Below are 15,780 nucleotides of genomic sequence, written 5' to 3'. Positions count from 1 at the left end.
GCTGGACAAGGAGCAGAGTCCCAAGGAGCCGCTGAAGTGAAGCCGAAAGAAGGTCCGACCCAGTCTTAACTTATTTACCACCAAACCCGCACCATGGCCGCGTTTTCTGGTTTCGTCTTGGGTCTGGCGTCGTGGTCTGTTCTGGTTCGGGAAATATTATCCAAGAAAACTCTACCCTACCGCGTATCGGACCTTACTTTGGCTTTGGTACCCTACCCACCTGGCAGGTTGGAACGGTCGGCAGATAGTTACGTATCGTCAGCCGCGGACTCGGAGGCTCAAAGCAAAGCGTCAAAGCTGGAAGCTCGATGTCCACGCCCACGGGGCAGTTTTCCAGTCTTTCGATTCATGGCTCTGTTGAGGCAGAGTCTGCTTCGAGAGCTGGACGTGGACAAGGGCGAGGGCGAGGAGTGGGACAAAGAGGATCGTCAACAATGACGGACCTGACCGCCGTCAAGGCCTCGTCGGGCCTTGTCTACGACCTTCGCAACTCGGGTCTTGATCGTGAGACGGAAGCTAGAGCGCTCCTTGGCTTGACGACGGACTTTGACGTGCTGTTTTGTGAGAGGGTGAGGGAGGGTTATGAGTTTGTGTTTGCGGAGAGGGTGCGCGTGCGGATCCCCTTGATGCGCCGGGGTCAGACACAAGGCGACTTCAACAGTGAAGGTGATGGAGTGGAAGGGGATGGGTATGGTGATGGCTATGAATGCACCTGCGCGGTGTTTCGGGGGAAAGATGTGGCCTGTCAACATATATTTGTGAGTTCTTCTACCCATGCCTCGGGCAGACTAGTCAGGGCTTGTTGCGCAATCTGTTTTGCTAACTGGCTTGAATGAACTATGTAGTGGCTTCTCGATCAGCTGCAGGGCCAATCACTTTCGGTCTCTCCTTCCCCTTCCCATGTCCCTTCGAAGATCCTCCTCTCGAGCGACGCGCATGCGCAGGGTTTCCCACGCATCGAACAGCTTCTTTCCAGTCACATAACCCTAGAATTGATTGCAAAGCAGCTTGACTGGCCGTACGTCCGCTCCGAAGTGGAGGAAGGCGGCTTCAGTCGAACGCAGAGAGTCCGCGACATCCTCTCTGCATTCAGCGCGGAGATTCTGCCCGAGGAGTTTCGTTGTGACATTGCCGAGCTTGATTTCGATCCAGAAGACAATACAGGATATAGCCACGTCTCGATCAAGAAGATGAGAACACCAGAGCAGTGTGTCGTACAAGGGGACATGGAAATGACCCTCTTCCGCCTGGCCGTGAATGATGATAACGTATTTACGAGTCTCTGCAAGGCCATGCCACCTGGTGCTTGCGCAGCGATCTACTATGATAAAGCGCTGCAGAGGTCGAGGGAGATTCTTTCCGAGTTTGACAGATACTGTCGGACACTAGGAGGACCAACCGAGACCAAAGACCAAGACGAAAAGGGATACAAGGTCGCATCAAGTGTGGCTGCAGTGATCCAGGCACTCAAAACCAACAGCCTCAACATCCAGAAGAATATGTATGCTCGAGCCCCCCACGGCCTCCAAGGTGCCGCTGAAGCCCTCACCACCATCCTCGAAGACATATCCAGGCGCAACAACGATGCCCTTGCTGACAACAAATACGGCCGCGTCTCCTTTTCTCCTGCCAACACACCCGAAGACGAGGACTCCCGCAATCTATACCAGCAGCTCATTGGGAATGCAGACGACGAGGATGAGGAGGGAGGTTATTTCATCCTCGATGCATTGGCGGACCTACCTGGTGAAGATCTGCACCCGTTTCGTGAGAAATTGGGCGCGGTGCTGCGCAGAGTTGAGGTTAACCGGGCGCCGAGGGGATTTATTGTGACATTGGCGGGAATTGTTCGTGCCGCGGAAGCAGGAACGGGGACTGCTAATGGGAGGAAACGGGCTGGGGAGATTGAGGGTGAAAGGGGGACGAAGAGGATGAAGTGATGGATCGGTTATGTTCCAGATCTGGATTTTTGCTTTTTGTAGATCTTGTTGTTGCTGCAAGCGAGTATATACTGCATATTGCATACTGCAAGCGTTCCGTTCATTACTTAGGGTTGACTGAGTCCGACCACGAGCCTAGCCCCGGCTATCGCCGCGTCGAAATAAGACAAGCAGGGAAAGGTTAAAGAACATTTATTCCGAAGGCCGTCACTAGCATTAACAAAACAAGCTACTCCATATACAACCGGTGCGCCGAATCTCAGATTTCCTAAGAAAGATCAAGGACAACCCGCCCCTGCAACTTGCCCTCCTCCATTTCCTTAAACACCTCCGTCAGAGCATCCATCTTCTCCTCCCGGAAATGAGTCTTGATCACACCCCTAGCCGCAAACTCCATCGTCTCAATCGCCTCCGTCCGGTTGCCCACCGCCGACCCTGTGATGTGGATATGCTGCTGGATAAACTTGCTCGGGAACGCCGTGGCTATAGCTTTCGGCTCGTTCTCGGGAATGCCCACGCAGACGAGTGTGCCGTTGTACCGGAGGAAGAGCAGCGACTGAGCATAGGCAACGTTCGACGCCGTGCAGACAACGACAGCATGCGCGCCTAGACCCTTCGTCGTGAGAGATTTGACATGCGACGAGATAGTGGCGAAGTTATCGTCGGTCGGGAACTTGGTGATGTCCACGAAGTGTTCAGCGCCCGAGGCCTTGACTAGCTCCTCTTTACTCCCGTGATCAACGCCAATAACGCGTAGACCCATGCCCTTGCTAGCGATCTGGACGGCTAAGTGACCCAGTCCGCCGCCTGCACCGGAGATCACGATCCACTGCCCTGGTTGGGCTTTGCTGCGTTTCAGGGAGGCGTAAACTGTGACACCGGCGCAGAGGAGGGGCGCGGCTTCGGCTGAGGAAAGGCCCTCTGGAATTGGGGTGACGTATTGCGCTGGTCCGAGGACATATTGCTGGAATGTGCCGGGTGTGTAGTAGCCTGAGACCTTCTGGTTGAAGCAGAGGCCGTCGGCGCCGTCCTGGCAGGGGGCTTGGATGTTGTTAGTTAAGCCATTGGCAGGGGCTAGGTTGTTTGATACGTACGGCATTGCCCACAGGCGCTGGAAATCCACTTGATGCCGACTCTGTCTCCAATCTTCAGACCTGAGGCTTCGGCGCCTGCGCCGAGCTTCACGACCTTTCCGACGCCCTCGTGGCCACCGACTTGGCCGGGTTGGGTTGGGTATGGGAGCATTTTCCACTATAGTTTTGTGCGTCAGATTGTGACGGCTTCAGGGACTCTATGACAATATGTGCATACTGTGTTGGTCATGATGCCGAAGTCTGAGTGGCACACGCCGGAGTGAGTGCTATAGGGTCGCGGCATTAGCAATTGTTACACGTCAACTCTCCGATTCGACTCGATTATTCCGAGTCCATGAAGATTGCGGATTTGTTCCACATACAGATTGATCAGGACTTCATTATCTCCGGGTTCGGGGACGTCCACTTCGACGACCTTGGTAGAGACGGTGCCGGGGTTATCGTAGATGATAGCCTTCGCCTTCTTGGGAATTTCGGGGGTAGCCATTCTGATGGTCTCAGGTTTCCTTATCTCTTCGATGAATTGATGGTATAAGTATTGTTACAGTCACGTATAAAGGAAGCAGAGAAATAAAGAAACAAGCTCTCCAAGACGGATCACATCCCTCTCTTTATACCCCTGTCGAGACCAGCGCAACGTAACGCCAAGTCGACAATCGTCTCGTCTGACCATTGGTTCACAGAGTAAGTACTCCGTAGATCCTCCGCCTGATAAATAGATGAGGGGAAACGGAATCTCCGCCCGGGGAGGGGAAGGTTGCCGATCCAAGGCAATGCAGTGCGCCTCAGGGCCAGCTTGCAGCAAGAGCCACAGGCGTAAGGTTCCAGCATGACGCAGCTAGTCCAGGACGCTGCATTCATGGAACGTGTTAAATGTGATTCATCCAATCAGTCTCGAGGGAGAGTGAGGGGTGTCGGCGGCCGAGGAGGGTCTGTGGTGGAACAGCCTCGGTTACGGTAGATGTGTTTCACGGTCGTGATGACTCGAGAGGGACAGAGGGATGCTTTGGGAGGTTCATGAGGTGCAATCTGCCAATGGACACTCAGCGAGCTCAAAAGCTGGGACGGAATGGATGCGGAACCCAGTGCTGGTTCTGATGGAGTCGACGGAGTTGAGATGGCGGGGAAAACGCGGGGTTGGAGGGCACCAGACAAGGTGAGCAGTGAGAAGTGAGCACACCCAGGACAGGTCCCTGACCTTATATCTCTGGATATTTGAGTACCCTGGTCTCCAAGGCATTATTCACATTTCCCATTAGACCTGTTCCGTACAGTTTCATGCCAATGATATGCAACCCTGATGCTCATCATCGACTCGGTCTGAAATCACCCGACGGCTAATTTCCTCGCGAATTTACCCCCGACAGCGTACCTTATAGCATCATAGCACCCTCTCTAGCTTCACGGTCTTCAACATGTTGGAATCACGGCCTCTTTCAAATTTCTGGACACCGAGTCACTTATCATGTCCTTCCCCATCGTCGACTCGCACATCCACCTCTTCCCCGAATCCCACCTCCCCACATTAGCCTGGCACACACCGGGCTCTAATCCGCTCGGAGCCCAACACTCGGTAGACGAATACCGCGCCGCAACAAAAGACCATACGTCTCTGCGTGGCTTCATCTTCCTCGAAACAGACCGCCTCTCGTCCGTCGAGGAGCCAGGGCCGGGAAAACATGGTTGGGGGCATTCCCTCGATGAAGTCTCGTTGCTCGCGCGGATCGCGAGCGGGAAACCTATGCCTGGAGAAGGCCACAGTCCTGATGACCGCAAGCTGTGTCTCGGGATAGTCCCCTGGGCGCCTGTACCTGGTGGACCGGAGGTGCTGGAGAAGTATATGGCATTGGCTAAAGAGAGGGTCGGGTCAGATGAGGTATGGCGCAAAGTGCGTGGGGTGCGGTACTTGGTGCAGGATAAGCCGGCTGGAATCATGCTGCAGCCTGCATTTATTGAGGGGCTCAAGTGGCTGGGGAGGAACGGCTTGACCTTTGACTTGGGTGTGGATGCGAGGCAGGGTGGGATCTGGCAGCTTGAGGAGGCGGCTGAGTTGATGCGAAGGGTTTACGACGGCGTTGAGGAGACGGATAGAGTGACGATTGTGATCAGTAAGTCATTTTTGCTCCGATACTTTGGGCTCTGTTTCTCGGATTTTTGAACAGTGCTGACCTATGTACACAGACCACTTATGCAAACCGAACCTCCGTCTACCGGCTACATCCACAGAGGCAATCACCACCCACGCCGACTTCATTCAGTGGAAGTCCCAAGTCACAGCCATGGCTCAATATCCGTCGACATATATGAAGCTCTCCGGCGCCTTCTCAGAGCTCCCTTCCCTCGCTCCAGATTCCGAGCCAGACATTGAATCTCTGGTGGGCACGATCCAGCCGTGGACAGATGTTGTCTTCGATACCTTCGGCCCTGACAGGGTGATGTTTGGTTCTGACTGGCCCGTCTGCAATGTGGGAGGTGGTGGTAATGCGGTTACCTGGGGCCGCTGGAGTCGAGTAGTCGCAGGTGTGTTGCAACGAAGGGGATTAACTGAAGATCAAAGGAGGGGATTCTGGGGGCAAGTCGCTGTGAAGGCTTATGGCGTGACAATATGAGTATAGACCACTTATCTCCAAGGCATACAATTTCCTCCTTTCCCAATAGAAAACCATGGCATTGAGTTGAAGATAATTCCGAAAGTTCGCAGACTATGTGTGTACCAGTAGCCGCCATCAACCAACCCTAATGAGCGTAGGTATAGCGAGCAAAAGTTTCCGAACAAACAAATAGAAACAAACACGGGAGATGTTTCAAAAACAGATCGCAATACCCCAGTCAGAACCTAGGGCCTAGAATAGCATTTCGTAGACATTTTCAGCCCTTCGCGCCACCTGAAGGGGAATCAAAGCAGAAAAAAAACACGCTAAAGTTACATGATCTGATCCTGGGTGATTCCACCAGTAGGCTGGGCATCATCCATGGGGTCGACCGGACCCTGAGACGGGGTCAAATACTTGACAAAGGTGATGCCAAGGGGACGACCGCCATACTGGTACCCAGTGAATTTGGCTGCAACTGTGTCAGTGATATCAGCAGAGCTTGGCGGCAAGAAATACGTACCGATTGAAGTTTCAGCCGTGTCGGCGCTATCGAATTGGACAACACCAGTTCCACGAGAGCGGCCGTTGGGCTCATACTGGATTTCGGCGCGCTCAACCTTTCCGATGGTCGAAAACAGGTCCACCAGATCATCGTTGCAAGTCGACCAAGGCAACTGCTATGGGTCAGAGCTGTGGCCACATTGCTTTTTATCCACGGTACTCACGTTGCGCACATATATCACATCGCTCTTATCGCCGCCGGAGGTGGCATAATCGGTGAAGGGGTTGGGAGGCACTGAAGGTCCGCTCTCAAAGCCAGGTCCACTGGGAGGACCGCCGTAACCACCGCCGAACCCTCCCCGGCCGCCGAAGCCGCCGCCGAAGCCGCCGCCGAAGCCGCCACGACCACCAAAGCCTCCACGGCTGCCGAAGCCACCACGGGCGCCAAAGCCACCGCCAAAGCCACCGCGGCCCATGCCGGGTCCGGACCCTGCAAAGCGGTCTTCACGGACCTCCAGGGTACGGCCTTGCCAATCGTATCCGTTGAACTGCTGAATAGCATTGCGTGCATCCTCGGGTGATTCAAAGGCGACAATTCCAGAACCCTTGGGGCGGCCAGTCGCGTCGGTGTGAACGTCGGCACGGATAACGGTACCTTGCTGAGCTGTATAAAATACAAGCGTCAGTGTCGGACCAAGTTTGTACATTGGGAGAGTAGGTAGACGGCAGGGAACAGCAAAAACTATTCAGAGTGAAACCTGGCATCCTGAGCTTACCTGCTTGGCGGAAAAGATCCTTCAAATCTTGCCAGCCAACGTTGAAAGGGAGCTAAAGATTGCATCATATCAATATCATGCCCGCGCAGATGGCATCGCGTAATGTTCGATTAGGACGAGAAAAAACTCACGTTGGAAACGTAGAGCTGTCTTCCACCACCACCGTGACCGCCGCCACCGTAGCCTCCAAAACCACCGCGGCCGGGGCCACCAAAGTCCCCACGGGAAGGGCCACCCGAGAAGCGAGGCTCAGGTTCGCGGTCCTACGAGTGAACAAGCATCATGATTAGTCTCCCTCCTGCCATTTATATGGGTAGAGTATGTACCTCGCGGACGTAAACGAGACGGTTCATGAGGTTCTGGTTGCTGAGCGTGTTGACAGCATTTTGCGCTTGCTCCCTGGTTGCGTATTCCACAATCCTACCGTATGGTCAGCTTTGTGTGGACAAAATATAGTAGTAAGGTTGTAGAACTCACCCGCATCCCTACAATGATCCCGGACAGCCAGGCCCAGCCCGTCAACCCAAAATTCCAAGCAGATCGAACCAACGGGGGTAACAAAAGAAACCAAAAACAAATGAAATAAAGAAAAAAACCAGTCACGCTACGCATTGGCGCCCACCTTCGACATTCCATTCGGAAGAAGTAAGACGTCGGCAAAGATAACTTCTCCAGCTGTAAATCGGCGCGGAAAGAGGATCCCCAAAGTCAGCCACGGATTCCAATCCCATAAATGCTCATTGCCCTGTCGGCACGATATGACCCTGCTCACCCTGTCTCATAAAATCTTTAAGATGATGCCACTTGACATCGTAGGAAAGGTTCCCAACATAGACTCGGCGGTCCTGTTGGGAACTGTCGCGCACGGATTGCATCATTTGTTCTTTTGCGACTGCTCGATCTTCGAATGACCTGGGCGGAGGCGGGTAGCTACCACCGCGTCCACTGTATCCCGAGCCTGAATGACCACCTGCTGGGCCTTGGGCAGTACTCATAGGAGAGCGAGAACGGCGATCGCTGCGGCGGTAATCGTCACGGTCACGACTCCGAGATCGACTGCGTGGCGAATACGAACGGCGGCTTCGTCGCGGACTTCGAGATCGACGACGGGGAGAACGGGATCTCTCACGCTGCGCGCGGTCAGTATCGTATTCGTAGTCGCCGTAAGCCATTGCAACGGAAGTGCAAAGAAGATTAAAAGGATAAAAAAAGGCGGTAAGATCAGAGACAAAGGATCAGGATTGATGTTGGGGGAAAGGCTAGGGTGACCAGTAACTTCGAATCTGCGACATTGATCTGCGCAACGGGCGTGAACCTTGGGTGCGCGATTTCGGAGCTGAAGTCATGTGACTGGGCTGGGGCAGAGCTCCATAATTATGAGGTACCGCAAAGAGGACCCGGGGGATAGGGCGCATCCGAAGCGGCCCTAGCGTAGAGGTTCCAAACTGTATAAGTGCAACAAAGAGATGCTCATGAGGACCGCTGAGGAACAAGAAATAACCCAGCTACATGCCCGGCAATGTGCGTAGAACGAAAAGTCGAGGTAATGCCACGCCCAATGGAGTGTCAATGCCTCTAGCTGCCTACCGCACCCACAGTGATAGCAGGGAGAGGATGGGGGAATATTGCAGTGCTTAGGAAAGCACACAAAGAAGAATGCCAAGGGAGAAGGGATGTAATGAATAGAGGAAACTTACTGGGTATGGACGATAAACGTCGGCTGGAATTCGCTTCAGGTGTAAGCCACAAGTCTAGTGCGTTCTAACAGAAGCAAGAGGATGACAGCAAAACGAGAATAGGAATAGCGAAGATGGAGTGATAAGAATAAGGCACACACACAGCACCACAAGCAGAGGAGGGGAAGGGAAGGAAGAAGGAGAGGAGACGAGGAAAAAGAAGAAAGATCGAGGGCAACCAGGGAGAATAGCGGGGGAGCGAGGGGGGGGGGCCAGCAAAAAAGAAAGCACAGCTACAGACAAGCTGTGTAGCTGTGTCTGACAGGTAGCTCGGACAGAACGCACCCCGTGGACGCCACAAGTGTGATTGGTGTTCCCGGGGGAATCAGGGATGCAGCAGAGTAAGGTAGTAGACGGGCCGGGAATAGAAGGAAGAAGAGCGGATGGATGAATGGGAAGTATGATTTTGCAGGAGAACGAGACGAAATGCAGCCCAAGGTCCCCGTCACATCAGCCCTGATGAGAAAGCGACGGAGCCAAGCCATTAGGAGGAGGGGGGACAATAATAAAACGGGGGAGGTATAATAGAGAGCAGTAATAGTAGGGGAGTGGGGAGGGATCGGGCTGGGGAATGGAGGAACCAAAGATGCAGTCAGATCAGAAAGTATGGTCTGGAGGTACAATGGCTGCGAGAATAGCCAGAAGGCGCAAGCAAGTAGACGAAGCACAGCAGCAAAGACGCAGACTTACCCATGTTGAAAAGGCGGTCGGAGAATCCAAACAGAAGAAGCTGAAGGGCAAAAGAAGGGGAGGAAGAGGAGGGATGATGGAAAGAGAGAGACAAGAGAAGCAGACGACGATGCTTGATTTGACGCCAGAGATGGTCTGGATTCTGGATTCTCCCGCAGTCACAGCGCAGAAAGATCCAATTGGCGAAGAGCACTTGGGAAGGGAAAGGGAAGAGAGGCGCTGGAGTGGTTGGAGTTAGGTTGGAGGAGGAGGGATTGGAGTGTCTAAAGCTGCCAGATAAGATTCTGAATCTGTGTTAATGAAAGGGAGCGGCAGGCAATTTTGTTTGTGTTTAGTCTACGGTCAAGCAATACTGTACAGAACTGCTTTGAGTGAAGACAGCTGCGATTGTCCCCAATGTCCACACACATACTTCCGTACTAACCGTCACAAGAGCTGGGGACTGACAGCAAGTCCCGCCTGTTTAATTAGCTACACGTCCAGCACTAGCTTCTACTTCGGCTAACGAAACAGGTGGACTCTCGCTATATGCAGGTACCGCCGGCTGGGTGGCTTTGGCTACAAGTATGGAATACAAACTGGAGGTCTGGCAGCCCGAGCACATTGAGCTTGCTTCTTTCTAATAAGATAGTCTAGCAGTTGGTGTTAGCCTCCTGAAGCTATGCAGCGTTGGGAAAGTCACTTGGTCTGTAATATCAAGTCAAAGTCTCCATAGTGCAGCAAGCCTTCCTTCCATTTCGCTGCAAAACCTAATCAGATCAATCTCAATTCCTGTAAGTAAATGTAGATCTTGGGGTACATCAATCAAGTTTGGATTACTCTGGCCCCTAAAGGCAATAGTATGTATTATATAAACTTGTTGCGGCCCACGGAGTTTCTACGGAGATACAAGTAACCCCCCAAAAAACATCATCCGATGCTATCCAGAACTCCGATCCCTCCACAACCAACCAGACCACACACACACACACACACACACACACACACACCACGCCATAATGGCACGTCCAGCGCTCCGCCCACTGCGTATCTGTCGCAACCCCCTCCTCTCCTCCTGCTGCACATCCCAGAGATCCATTCTGGCATCAATCACCGCCACAGTCCTCCAGAACAACCTCCGCCCAACCACCGCTCGCCAATCCCACCTTCCTACCCAACGTCTCTACCACTCCCAGCACCACCCCGATATCCCACCTCACGAATACACCAACTCGCAAACAACGATCCTCTCCGCAGCCCTTAAGCATGTCCCCGCGCACGGCTTCACCAAGGACGCCCTCGTCCTCGGCGCCCGCGACACCGGCTTCCTAGACGTCTCCGTGCAACTCCTCCCACGCGGTGAATTCGACCTCATCCTTTTCTGGCTTGCCAGTCGCCGCGGTCTTCTCCGCGCAGCGGTCGAGCAGAATGGTTTGCTGGTGGCCAGCAACGGGGTCAATGGCATCCCGGCCTCTGTGGAAGATAAGACGAAGATATTGATCATGGAGCGGTTGCGCATGAACAAAGATATCAAGCATCAGTGGCAGGATGTAAGCTCCTCCCCCCTTCCTTTCCTCATAACCAGGAGGCAAACAAGGCTGACAATGTGTAAATAGGCTCTAGCACTAATGTCATACCCCTCCAACATCCCCCTCTCCCTCTCTGAACTCCACGCCCTCTCCTCGGACATCCTCCACCTAGCCGGCGATGCCTCGGTCGACGCATCTTGGTACACGAAGCGCCTTTCCGTCAGTGCCATCTACGCCTCCGCCGAGGTCGTCCTGACCCGGGACTCGAGCCCTGATCTTTCGGCCACAGCAGCGTTCGTCACGCGGAGAGTTGAGGATAGCAAGGCCATCGGAAACAAACTCAGCGGTGCGAAGCAGTGTCTCGGCTTCATGGGATCTACGGCTGTTGGGCTGGGCAGGAGCTGGGGTTTGAAGATTTAACTTGATGTCAATCATAGTGTACAGCAAAGGAGTGTGCACGGTGCATTGGTAGTTCTTGATGGTGACCAGACAGTAACGGACTGTACTTGTATATTATATCCATGTTCAACATTATTTCATTTGATCCTTCCGCAGGCCAGGCTGAAAAAAGCAGCGCTCATAGATTGCTTCAACGCCAACACCAGATTGCACAAAAACACAAACCGGCCAACCGCGTGGCTAACTATACTATAGCACGTAGACCAGCATGATGAAGGGCAACGAGTGCCTAAGATTCTACATCCACAAACAAATTTTTCCACTCGCTGTCCCACCAGCTACCCAGTTCTTGCTTCGATGGAATACGGCCACCGCAGGGACGGCGGTAATACCATCGCCTCCCAGCTGGGCGAGCTGATCGCCAGAGCCACTGTAGATGTCCACGAAGCGGTTCATGTTTCCAATGCAAAAGCGCTGAATAGCTGATTGTGGGTTGAGTTGCCATTGAGGGCGTAGACTATAAAAGTTAGCAAGATGCGCGAGGACACAATAATATTGGTAGGCGTATAGGGAACGTACATAGTCACCCATCGACCCGTCTGGCAGTTATGTCGTACAACGGTATCGGGCTTCATCTCCGAGTCGTCAAGGCTGTATCCTGGCTTCCAGGATGAGATGCCCTTGGAACTAAAATCATATAATTTCAACGTATCGTCGTATGAAGACGTTGCAATCTGTCCGGCACTGTTGAATGCAGCATGTGAAACTGAGAGGCGACTCTGGTGTTCGCCGATGGGCGTGGGATCAGTTTTGGATAATTTACGGATATCCCAAAGACGCATGGTCCGGTCGAGACTGGCGGTTGCAAAATAGTGCGGGTGTGTTTGGTAGAGCGAGAAGCCGCCAATTTTCTTCTCTGATAATTGCCAGGTGGAGGCGGAGCCCTGGCGCTTGGTGCGCATGTCGTACCTGCCGAATGCGCCATCTAAAGTTGTCCAGTAAATTGTGTTGGTGTCTCCAGCAGCCATATCAAGGCCGGATATTGGAACGTCTTCTGACGTAGACTCGGGTGCCCACTTCTCGACCGATGAGGTCTTCTCAAGGTCCAACTCACGGATAGAGCTGTCGTAGCTTGCGGTGTATAGACGAGTGGGTTTCGAAGGGTGAACGGTCATTGAGCTGATGGTGCGAGTGTGCGGCTTGAGTGTGACAAGTACTGGGTCGGGGTCGTCGTCGTCCTCATCATCTTCGTTCTTCACGGCCGATGTTGGCTTCTCTTGAGATGCGTCGAGAATCCCGAGATGACCCATTTTGTCTCCGGCAAAAATCAAGGGCTTCGCTTCAGACGGATGGAATGTCATAGAGTAAATTCGCTCGGGCGTGATCTTGATGCCTATGTTCGTCGATGATTAGCATTTGTGGCGTACAATTCCGAGACGGCTATCATACGGTTGGGCTCCCAAGCTTCCCACAAGCTCAAGCCATTCATCTCTTTCCTTAACGCCTTCAAGTCCTTGTCGTCCGTGGACTTAATGTCCTCATCACCGAACGTACGCTGATACGGCACCGCGACGCCCTTTGTGACCACATCGACGCCAATCAAGGCGTCTCCGGACAGTTTCTGTCCTGACACAAATAGTTCATTAAAGGAGAAAGAGTCTGACTTGCGAACCCTCTTTGCTCTTTCCTCCTCTTGTCTGCGATCATACTCCTCGTCCGCCTTGCGCTTTGCGACCTCGCTATCCGCTGCGATCCCTCTCAATCGCGAGGATGTGCGACGAGGGAGCGGAGAATCCTCCTTCTTCACCTTCGGCGCAGGCTTCTTCTTGGGCTTCGATGGAGTGCCGCTTGAGCCTCTCGGCATCTTCGGGGGGAAGACGCCCGCCGATTGCGCATCAAGGCTGAGCTTCTTGAGAAGCGCATCGCGTTCGGCGATGTTGGCGAGACGCTGCTTCTCAAACTCCGAAAGTTCTTCCTTGACCATAGCGACTAGTCTGCAAGAGCCAATTGACTGTTGAAAGAAGAGATCGAGTGGCGTTCTGATTCTTGTTCGCCATCGCGGAGGTTGAAAAGCGGAAACGCGTACAGGCCGCCGCGTAGTCACGTGCCTCTACCCAGGTCTAAATTGCTCCCAGAAAAAAGTTCCATCCGAGTCTCGACAATAATCGACAGATGCAAAGATGAGTTTACGGCGCCGCGCAGTTTGGACCTGGATGGCCCAGGCCCATGCTACTCGCAATTCCCCTGCGCCATTCCTATACCAAACATATACACTTACCAAAAATCAACCCCGTCCTTCGAACTTTCGGTCTCAGTCCAGCTCGAGCTATTCGACATCCGACTCCCTCAAATCCTCTTCCATTGATTCGCAGACTCAAGCCGAAGAAGGTAGCTCTATTGGATCTTCCAGCAAATTTACCGGCGAAGATAGCCAGCCGTTTGCTACCAATCCCACACCTGCACCTCGGAGAACCTTCCTACGGAGGAAAGCCGAAACTATTCAGCCTGTTGCCAAGGAACAACGATGGCAAAAGAAAGAACGACCAGATAAGCTGGGACAGAAACCAAGATTGACGACCCACGAGACGCGGACACTTGCGGGTCTCATCTCGAAACTGGATCCCGAAAAACACCCGATTCCACAAGGGTTGGCGCAAAAACCTGGGAAGTCAGAAGAGCCAGGCCCGGCGGAACCGGAGGATGTGAACGCGGAGATCTCTAAAATCTTCGAAACGGTGTTGAAGGATGTAAGAAATCTACAAGGTCCGCCCGAACACAGAGCCGGTGGTGAGAAGCCCTGGAGTCCGTGGGTCCAGGAGAGGGAAAGACTCGAGAGAGGAAGTCTCGAGGAGCAAGATATCAAGGGGCAAAGTATGGAGATGGAAAGTCTCGAGAAGGAAGCTGGACAGAGTTTGGATACTACCGCTGAGTCGCCAGGGCAACCCCAAGCTGGTGATGCCCTGCAAGCTCAGAACAGCCAGCTCAAACTGACCGATAAAGAGCTAGAGGAGCTCCTAAGAACAGACCAGATCACTTTGGCTCGTGCTATCGAAGTAGTCACTGCTCGCGAGGCTGCGAAGATCGACTCGGCCCTCCACCTTGCCGTTGAGGGTACTAAAGACAAGCAGTTCTGGAAGGTATGCCAGGACAAAGTCTTTTCCTTGGCTCAACATCTACGCAGCAACAACGGAGTTGCATCTGCATCTTTATCCGAGTCCGAGTCCGAGTCTGATTCCGATTCCGATTTTTCGGTCCCTGCTGGCGTCCCTACCGATCTCGTCGTGTCACAAATCTATCCCAAAGTTTTACGCTTAGCGTTTGTCCTCCTAAACCTGCACTTCCCCGAATCCCGCTTCCTGAATCAGTTCCGCGCAAAGATCACCTCACTCGGACCCGAGTCCGTAGCCCTTGGCTTTACCAAAGGCCTAATCAACGACATGATCTACGTCCACTGGCGCGTGACACACGACATTCCAGAAGTCATCGCGCTATGCCGCGAAATGGAAGTCACGGGTGTGCATCCCAATGACGCCACATGTGGTATGCTTGAAGCTATTGTGCGTGAGCGCAATGAGGATATCGCGCAGCGCCAGGCCGGCAATGTGTCACAGCAGCCGTGGTGGGATTTCCCAGAGAACCGGAGGGCCGTCCGAATGTTGATTGGGGAGGACGGGATGATTGCGAGGCTCAGGAGACATATTAGTGAAGGGAAGTCGAGGAAGAGCATTTACAAGCCGTACCTGTAGGATGGCTTATAACTGGGGCGCCTGGTGTGTCCTATTGTACTATATTTTGTGTTTATACCTTACGGCGCATGGGCTATGGGCAGTATATATGAGACATATAATCACGCGACTCTTAGCGCATCATATCGTTTTCAGCCGAATCACCGATGTCTACTAGAGCCCGGGGTTATTATTGGAGATGCTTTGTGGACTTTCCTAGTGAGTCCGCCTAGATACGACGCGTACTTGGAATCTGGCCCTAACACAAACACCTTCATCTGGCCTGCATACGGTCCAGTCCACTTGTCCGAGCATTCATAAGATGAACATGATCTATATCTTTGGAAAGGTCAGTATACAGGGTAACAATCAGAACAGACGTGATTCATGACCACATAAAATAAGTAACCCGAGCACAGTATAGACTTTATTTATGCGCAGCTCATAGAGTATATATGACCTATTCTAAAAGCAGGCGAGGAAGACTAAGTAGGAAACAGACGAGTGAATTGTCTAACCATAAACCGCATGCTCATTTCATCTATGCCAACAAAAGGAACCCATGGACTATTTACACATCAACAGAAATAAATCTAGAACCACCCACACTGTACTCAATCGAAACAGGAGCCCCAAGACGAAAAAGAGCAATGGCGTCATTCATATGTACCGTGAACAACCACAGCTCTAAGTGTCTGCAATTCTTGCCAAAGGATGCTCTGGATCGTCACTCAACACATACGCAGATAGACATAGACGAAACGGTCATCACAACAGGGTATCAACACCATGAAAAAAATGCTTTCCAAAAGAGAAG

The 15,780-nt window shown here is 52.8% G+C and overlaps 7 protein-coding genes across 7 annotated transcripts; 4 read left to right on the top strand and 3 right to left on the bottom strand.

Moving 5' to 3' along the window:
- Positions 1-434: 434 nt before the first annotated feature.
- Positions 435-1,940, top strand: BDW74DRAFT_172253 (uncharacterized protein; the record flags this gene model as incomplete). The annotated part of the gene is made up of 2 exons (XM_073727476.1): positions 435-758; positions 846-1,940. 2 exons carry the CDS (start codon positions 435-437, stop codon positions 1,938-1,940), a joined length of 1,419 nt encoding a protein of 472 aa, XP_073589509.1.
- A 268-nt stretch (positions 1,941-2,208) lies between these two features.
- On the bottom strand, positions 2,209-3,521 carry BDW74DRAFT_164587 (zinc-dependent alcohol dehydrogenase; the record flags this gene model as incomplete). The annotated part of the gene is made up of 4 exons (XM_073726285.1): positions 2,209-2,981; positions 3,035-3,191; positions 3,252-3,300; positions 3,397-3,521. 4 exons carry the CDS (start codon positions 3,519-3,521, stop codon positions 2,209-2,211), a joined length of 1,104 nt encoding a protein of 367 aa, XP_073589508.1.
- An 875-nt stretch (positions 3,522-4,396) lies between these two features.
- Positions 4,397-5,800, top strand: BDW74DRAFT_2608 (uncharacterized protein). The gene is made up of 2 exons (XM_073732340.1): positions 4,397-5,142; positions 5,216-5,800. Exons 1-2 carry the CDS (start codon positions 4,500-4,502, stop codon positions 5,641-5,643), a joined length of 1,071 nt encoding a protein of 356 aa, XP_073589507.1. The 5' UTR covers positions 4,397-4,499; the 3' UTR covers positions 5,644-5,800.
- BDW74DRAFT_2617 (RNP domain protein) lies at positions 5,801-8,644 on the bottom strand. Its single transcript, XM_073732346.1, has 9 exons — positions 7,678-8,644; positions 7,528-7,580; positions 7,383-7,390; positions 7,232-7,325; positions 7,037-7,168; positions 6,906-6,957; positions 6,354-6,793; positions 6,149-6,302; positions 5,801-6,097 (listed from the first exon to the last, which is right to left on the bottom strand). Exons 1-9 carry the CDS (start codon positions 8,075-8,077, stop codon positions 5,958-5,960), a joined length of 1,473 nt encoding a protein of 490 aa, XP_073589506.1. The 5' UTR covers positions 8,078-8,644; the 3' UTR covers positions 5,801-5,957.
- Positions 8,645-10,329: 1,685 nt separating this feature from the next.
- BDW74DRAFT_172249 (uncharacterized protein) lies at positions 10,330-11,259 on the top strand (the record flags this gene model as incomplete). Its single annotated transcript, XM_073727475.1, has 2 exons — positions 10,330-10,860; positions 10,927-11,259. The coding sequence occupies 2 exons, from the start codon at positions 10,330-10,332 to the stop codon at positions 11,257-11,259; spliced, it is 864 nt and encodes a 287-aa protein (XP_073589505.1).
- Positions 11,260-11,354: 95 nt separating this feature from the next.
- Positions 11,355-13,258, bottom strand: BDW74DRAFT_2533 (WD domain protein). Its single transcript, XM_073732323.1, has 3 exons — positions 12,688-13,258; positions 11,818-12,631; positions 11,355-11,755 (listed from the first exon to the last, which is right to left on the bottom strand). The coding sequence occupies exons 1-3, from the start codon at positions 13,220-13,222 to the stop codon at positions 11,536-11,538; spliced, it is 1,569 nt and encodes a 522-aa protein (XP_073589504.1). The 5' UTR covers positions 13,223-13,258; the 3' UTR covers positions 11,355-11,535.
- A 170-nt stretch (positions 13,259-13,428) lies between these two features.
- Positions 13,429-15,066, top strand: BDW74DRAFT_141847 (uncharacterized protein). Its single transcript, XM_073722624.1, has one exon. The coding sequence runs from the start codon at positions 13,452-13,454 to the stop codon at positions 14,982-14,984; it is 1,533 nt and encodes a 510-aa protein (XP_073589503.1). The 5' UTR covers positions 13,429-13,451; the 3' UTR covers positions 14,985-15,066.
- Positions 15,067-15,780: the final 714 nt, after the last annotated feature.

Source organism: Aspergillus multicolor, assembly GCF_047715735.1.
Source record: "Aspergillus multicolor strain CBS 133.54 unplaced genomic scaffold BDW74scaffold_1, whole genome shotgun sequence".
Lineage (NCBI taxonomy): Eukaryota > Fungi > Ascomycota > Eurotiomycetes > Eurotiales > Aspergillaceae > Aspergillus > Aspergillus multicolor.
Note: the sequence above shows the minus strand (reverse complement) of the source record. Positions and strands in the feature narration are given on the sequence as shown.

Coding starts and splice junctions, on each gene's coding strand:
- BDW74DRAFT_2608 (XM_073732340.1), top strand. CDS start 4,500: ATGTCCTTCCCCATCGTCGACTCGCACATCCACCTCTTCCCCGAATCC. Junction 5,143..5,215: donor TAGAGTGACGATTGTGATCA/GTAAGTCATTTT, acceptor CTATGTACACAG/ACCACTTATGCAAACCGAAC.
- BDW74DRAFT_2617 (XM_073732346.1), bottom strand. CDS start 8,077: ATGGCTTACGGCGACTACGAATACGATACTGACCGCGCGCAGCGTGAG. Junction 7,581..7,677: donor TAAAGATTTTATGAGACAGG/GTGAGCAGGGTC, acceptor GCCGATTTACAG/CTGGAGAAGTTATCTTTGCC. Junction 6,098..6,148: donor CACGGCTGAAACTTCAATCG/GTACGTATTTCT, acceptor ACACAGTTGCAG/CCAAATTCACTGGGTACCAG.
- BDW74DRAFT_2533 (XM_073732323.1), bottom strand. CDS start 13,222: ATGGTCAAGGAAGAACTTTCGGAGTTTGAGAAGCAGCGTCTCGCCAAC. Junction 12,632..12,687: donor GGAAGCTTGGGAGCCCAACC/GTATGATAGCCG, acceptor CGACGAACATAG/GCATCAAGATCACGCCCGAG. Junction 11,756..11,817: donor ACGGGTCGATGGGTGACTAT/GTACGTTCCCTA, acceptor TAACTTTTATAG/TCTACGCCCTCAATGGCAAC.
- BDW74DRAFT_141847 (XM_073722624.1), top strand. CDS start 13,452: ATGGCCCAGGCCCATGCTACTCGCAATTCCCCTGCGCCATTCCTATAC.